The following is a 6805-nucleotide window of genomic DNA, read 5'->3' as shown; positions in this document are numbered from 1 at the left end:
GGGGGGGGGGGGGACAAAAACTTGATTATTCCTAAAAAATGCGCCAAAAATAAGAGGACTATCAACCTAAAGATTGCAACATACAATACCAGATCACTGGTCTCAGAGGAAAGATTCGAGGAGTCAGAAATGGAACTGTTAAAGATCAAATGGGACATCGTTGGAGTTAACGAGGTGAAAAAACGCGGAAAAAACCTGATAACATTAAGATCGAGCCACAAATTCTATCATACAGGGGAAGAAAACGAATCAGTAGGAGGAGTAGGCTTCTTTACTCATAAGAGATTTTCAGATATATCAGCCATAAAATAAATTTCTACTAGAGTTGCATATTTGATTTTAAAACTAGCAGATATAATTTGAAAATCATTCAATCGTATGGTCCCAACTACGGACTACACAGCGAAGAGACGGAGATTTTTTTTACGATGATATACTAAAAACAATGGAAGAATACTCTAGTCATTTCACAATTACGTACGGAGATTTCAGTGCAAAAATTAGTTTAAAAACAGACCCAATGGAAACAGCATTAGGAAACTTCGGGACAGAAAGTAGAAACGAAAGAGGCAAACAACTATTAGAATTCCTACTGAGAAATGGACAATACCAAATGAATAGTTTTTTTTTCAAGAAGAAATACAGACGATGGACTCGGGAAAGCCCAAACGGAAGAACCAAAAATAAAATAGATCATTTTATCACTGACAAAAAAGAAATATTTCAAGACGTTACAGTATTAAATCAGTTTACTACCAGCAGCGACCATAGAATGGTAAGAGCTACATTAAATATATCATTAGGGAAAGAGAGATACAAAATGATAAGAAAAACGAATAAAAGATCATGGAATAACCCACAAAATATAGAAAAGTTCCAAAATTATATCAGTACAGCATTAGAGAACAAACTAATAGGAGGAGATAGCATAGATACACTAAATAATACAATAATGGAAACCATACAAAAAGCTCGAAAGAAATATTGCCCAGGAAAGAAAAGAGAACAGAAAATAAGCCACAACACACGAAAGCTTATAGAAGAAAGAAGACTTCTAATCAGTAACAAAGAAGCAAGTAAAATAGAATTCAAAGAGATAAACAAAAGAACAACCAAAGCAATCAGGGAGGATCTTCGACAATATAGACTTAAAAAAATACCAGACAAACTATAGAAGAGAACAGAAGTCTCAAAGTATTAAAAAGAAATCTGGCTAAGGGCAAAACTGAAATAGTGAAGCTACAGAACAGAAACAATGGAATAGAACACAACAGGAACAAATTAATTGAAATAGTGGAGAAATTCTATGAAGAACTGTGCAGAAGTCACAGAAACGAAAACTCAACACTATTACTCATAACAGCAGAAAAAGGAGTGTTGAATCAAGAATCCGAAGACATACCCGAAATAACTACAGGAAAAATCCAGAATGCTCTTAGAAAAATGAAAAATAATAGGTCGCCAAGCGACGATGAGATCGTCATAGAGGCTATCAAAATTGGAGGAGAAATAATAATGAAAAAAATAGAAACACTTTTTAACCTATGTCTCCAGGATGCCACCATTTATTATAGATGGAATAATGCGGTGATGATCCTACTCCATAAAAAAAGCGATAAAACGAATCTAGAGAATTATCGGCCGATTAGCCTATTGGATCATCTTTACAAACTTTTTACTAGAATTATAACAACAAGAATGGAAAACAAGTTAGATTTATACCAGCCAAGAGAGCAAGCTGAATTCTGTTCAAACTTTAGAACCAACGATCACCTACAGAGTCTGAAGGTATTAATAGAAAAATCAGTGGAGTATAATAGACCATTGGTGTCATTATTCGTAGATTTTCAAAAAGCTTTTGATACAATAGAACACAATAATATACTAATAGCACTAAAGGAATGTCAAATCAACTACCGGTATACAAAAATTATCCATAAAATATTTATCAACAAACAACAACAACAGTAAAATCATACACCAATAGTAAACACATAAAAATTGGACGAGGAGTTAGATAGGGCGATCCAATGTCACCTAAATTATTCAACACCGTTCTGGAATACGCATTTAAAACACTAGAATGGCATAATAAAGGAATAAAAATCGATGGAGAATATCTAAGTAACCTCCGCTTCGCCGACAATATTGTTATTATAGCCGATGATTTGGGAAAAGCAAGAGAAATGACTATGGAGCTCCAAGCAGCAACAGAAAAAGTTGGCTTGAATATGAATATTGGCAAAACAAAAATGATGATTAACCTAGTTCCTAGTCAAAATATCACCATTAAACAACAAGAAATAGAAATAGTTGAAAAATATATATATCTTGGTCATGAAATCAAAATCAACAAAGACAATCAAACATACGAATTGCAGAGAAAAATATCTTTGGGCTGGCCAGCATATGGAAAACTCAGAAAAACGTTTAAAAGCAAATTACCGGTATGTTTGAAAAGAAAAATATTTGATCAGTGCATCCTGCCAGTGTTAACATACGGAGCAGAAACTCTGACACTAAGTCATCGGCAACTAAATTAAAAATCACACAAAATAGAATGCTCAATGTTAGGAATAATTATGCGGGACAGAGTGAGAAATGAAGATCTGAAACAAAGAACTAAGATTAAAGATATTATAAAGCATATAACAAAACAAAAATGGAGATGGGCTGGACGTAGTCAGAATGAAAGAAGGATGAAAAGGCTCTTGGAATAGAGACCGAGAATGGACAAACGAATGGAATAGGAAGGCCACCAAGTCAATGGACCGACTACCTGAAAAGAATAGCAACAAATTGGATTGGCACAGCGCAGGATAGGAAAAAATGACGAACAATAGAGGAGGCCTATGTTCAGCAGTGGACGAAACAAAAGGCTGGATGATGATGATTCAGAAAGTTTAAATTTTCTCTTAAAATTTTTTATATAACAATGAATTCTGAAATAGTCTGAAATTTCTCATTCAATAATTTAAAAAAAATATTTAAAAATTTTTTAGATTTTATAACATTTTATCAGAGATTATACTTACAAAAAATCTCAGAAATCTTCGATATTTCATAATTAATATATTATATAAAATTCTGAGAAAAGACGTAGATTTTCCGAGAAATGTTTTAATTTATATTAAAAATGTGAGAAAGTTACAAAATTATATAGAAATTCTGAAAACTTATATAAAAAATTCTAAGAAAAATTTTCACCAGGGTCTGTTATCAATTTTGTTAAAACTGCTACCCTGCATACAAAAGTTCACTCAAATTATCTCGTGTTGCGACTCTGATTAGAGAGTCTCTAAGTAATACTAATAATGGCGGTACTATAACTCTCAATCCTCATAATTCAACAAGCACTTAATGAAAATTAACTTTTTTTGTAGTATTTTGAAAAGTTCTTGGGTTGAGCTACAAGAATATGCAATAAAAAATAGGGGATTCCATTTATGAAAATATCAGTCACGTTGACCTAGTCTTGAGAAGGTCATTCAAGGTCAAGTTTATATTTTCATCATACATTCCCCTTAATATCCTATAAACATTTATACTTTCTTATAAAACATTTTTCTATATCTATAACCGTTTCCAAGATATAGGGCCTGGGTCAGATTTTATAGACATCCTGTACAAACGTTCGTTCTTACCTATTTTCAAGAGAAGTTATTCTACCATCGTGCAACTGCTTTGCATACTTTTTATTCGAAAGTAAATTAATTTCAGTCTTTCTTGACAAATTCACCATTTTGTTATATTATAATCGCATGTAATATTATAATCGCACATATGTGTATTTATTTTATAAATTGATTGCAACATTATTATGACATGACAAGTATAAAAAATATTTCTTTTGCTATAATAAAAAATGCAAATCATCGCAAGTGATACAGAAATGTGAAAAAGCAGATATAAACAAATTTTACAATTTATTCAAAAATTACGTAAAACTCTCGTTATCAATAATATTTTGTTTGGAGTTGAATTTTTTATCGTTTAACTCACATATTCAATCATAATTACAATTCTATAGAGTGCCATCGGATTACTAAACGGACGTTACTGAATTATTACCTTTCATAATATATATAAACAAACTTTAATTATGAGACCCAAGCATGTATATACAACTTCTTAAATTTAGATCATAGAGACCATTGTCTTCATTCAACTTGAAACTGTGCAAAACTGTTTTTCCGAATGCAAGTCTTTTTTCGTAATAAAAACAAATTCCAAATGTAATTAAAAAGATCAAAAAGCCTTCAAGCGAAATAATTTTTTTTATCGAAGATTGTATAATGTTTTAATAAAATTATATTCGCGGTATCGCAAACATATATTTATGCGAACGTGATTAGGCGATGCAAAAATTCAGTTATTATCGTACCAACGCGGCTCAATGACATTACATTTGACCGGCGGTAGAGTAATTGGCATTGTCGGCGGAAGACATGTGGGTAAGAATTCTCCAGGCCATAAGTGAAGAGCGTCTATAAATAATAGTCCAACTAGGATACCACGTAGAAGGGGTACAAGGACATTCGAGAGTCGACTCCGGCTGGTTTTCTGCGGCCAAACAAATACAAGCCGAGAATCGCCTGTAATGGAATGTTTCCATGTTTTATTCATTCATTCCGAAAAAAACGGAATTTGCTACGTATTCACATATTTTATCTCGTCGAAAGTAAGTGAAGAGACAAAACAAAGAATGTATACTTTCCATTTCAAACACGCCATTTGCAGATTGAATTATGGAAGTCACCTCTATTTTTTCAAAATAAAAGTCATAACAATTGCGTTTAACATTCGACCTGTATTACGACGAATGACTGACGAAGTAACATGACGCGGACAGACGCCAGCTGGTGCGCTGAAGACTCCATCGCCGAAGTAAGTCCTCCTCTTTCGATAGCTAAAAACGCGACCTTGGCCCTGTAATAAGTGACAGGCAAATTTTTCTTCCCAATTTGTGTAGACTGACTCAGTGAAGGTGCTGCCTGTGCTCTCCTGAAGGGAAACGCTTGTTACAGTTACCAGAGAGAAGTTGTCATCATCGCGCCGCGTTGTCGACTCCTCCAGTTTACTGTGAGAATGTTAATTCTTTAAAGGCAAATCTTTCTATCTTTTAATCTTTTTAGGAATAATGTAAGATGTCCCATGTAATTTTTCAAGAGTAACAGACATTTTACTGTATCGTTTGCAATATTGCTTGCAATGATACAATTACACGAAATGTGAGTCAGTTGCGCATCTGCTTGTTACAAGAAATTAATTACAATGAAAATTTCTAAATCACTTGATATATAGATCAATAAGAAGAATTATAACTTGTTCTCATAAAACTTTTGAGAATGAGTAGAATACTTAACTTTATACTTTGTGCTTATCTTTACTGCACAGATAACTTCTTGCTAGTAATAAGATTTATAAGAAATCATAGATATATTTATATCTACGATTTTTTATAAATAATAATTACACGTTTTAAGGTATGCATAGAATTACAGCTCTAAACATTACGATTTTACTTAGAATTAATCCAATAAGTTTATACTTCTGAATGAGACGAGTGATAACATTGTGGCTTGTTTGGCCATACGTGGCCTGCTCCAGATTTTAGATATCTCGATAATCTTTGTCCTCTGCTTTGACAATTACTAAACAATCAGTAAACATTTATATCATTCTGCATATCGTTAATAAAAATCGCCGTAATACTTATTAACTGAAAGAAGTGAAATTAGTTAATGAAAATGCCGGGAAATTTGCTGAGAGACTGAGAGTACGAATGTCAGAATTGTGTTTTGTTTTGCATATCCATTTTAATGTATATATACAAAGGTCGATCTATATTTAATTCGTGACAGAAAATACCTACTTATATCATAATATTTATATTATGCGTTATATGGCTTCTGCACACAGAATGCGCCAAAGAAACTTGCTGCGCGACGAAAATTGTCGCGAGAGCCAATTTATCGCTTTTCCAGTAAAAGCGTAAAGACTATTTTACATTGGTCGTATCGTAGTGTCGGGAGCGTCGTAAGCATCATGCGACTTTACCCAGGATCTACAATAGAGTTTTAAGGATGTTCTGGCGGTTACCGGACAAAATCCATAAAAAATGGCGGACGAATGTTGGATCTTCTAGAAAATCCCTAGGATCCATAAATTTATTTCTGTAAGTTGTTAATTTTGTTGCGCATTAAGGCCCGTCTACAATACACGGAGTAAGAAGTAAGAGTAAGAAATTGACCAATCACAGTCGAATGTGAGAAGAATAATCGACTGTGATTGGTCAATTTCTTACTCTTCTTACTCCGTGTATTGTAGACGGGCCTTTAGAGTATGCAAAGGTGCAGCATCGTACAGCGCTCAATACAAATGTTACAAAATTTGATTGACAGTTGTTTATCCATGCTAATGCATGTTAACTTTGAGTTAATTATTTTTATTTGTAACAAAATTTATTATATAACGAAATGGCCGAAAAAAAATTAGCTAGATTACATGTACCAACACTGGAGCACGGTAGATACATCTTTCATTATAATAGTTCATATAAACATATAAAGTAAAATATTGATAAATTATCGATTGATATAATTTGTATAACCTGTATGTATTTGTATTTGTATAATTTGTTAACATGCACTGGCATGGATAAACAACTGTCAATCAAATTTTGTAACATTTGGATTGAGCGCTGCACGATGCTGCACCTCTGTATACTCTAACGCGCAATAGAATTAACAACTTACAGAAATAAATTTATGGATCCTAGGGATTTTCTAGAAATGCCAACATT

The 6805-nt window shown here is 33.0% G+C and overlaps 2 protein-coding genes across 2 annotated transcripts in view; one reads left to right on the top strand and one right to left on the bottom strand.

The window, feature by feature from the left end:
- Positions 1–820: 820 nt before the first annotated feature.
- On the top strand, positions 821–1971 carry LOC108759103 (uncharacterized). Its single transcript, XM_018504393.1, has 2 exons — positions 821–1076; positions 1175–1971. Exons 1-2 carry the CDS (start codon positions 821–823, stop codon positions 1969–1971), a joined length of 1053 nt encoding a protein of 350 aa, XP_018359895.1.
- Positions 1972–4264: 2293 nt separating this feature from the next.
- The window catches only part of LOC108759106 (uncharacterized), a 20948-nt gene continuing 18407 nt past the window's right edge, over positions 4265–6805 (bottom strand). The window contains exons 2-3 of the mRNA XM_018504396.1: positions 4809–5080; positions 4265–4595 (exon numbers count right to left, since the gene is read on the bottom strand). Of these exons, the coding sequence (XP_018359898.1) occupies positions 4369–4595; positions 4809–5080 (499 nt within the window). The 3' untranslated portion in view covers positions 4265–4368. The remainder of the gene's footprint in view (positions 4596–4808; positions 5081–6805) is intronic.

The sequence above is a fragment of the Trachymyrmex cornetzi genome, unplaced genomic scaffold, assembly GCF_001594075.2.
Source record: "Trachymyrmex cornetzi isolate Tcor2-1 unplaced genomic scaffold, Tcor1.1 scaffold168, whole genome shotgun sequence".
NCBI classification, from domain to species: domain Eukaryota; kingdom Metazoa; phylum Arthropoda; class Insecta; order Hymenoptera; family Formicidae; genus Trachymyrmex; species Trachymyrmex cornetzi.
This window is presented reverse-complemented; position numbering and strand designations above follow the sequence as displayed.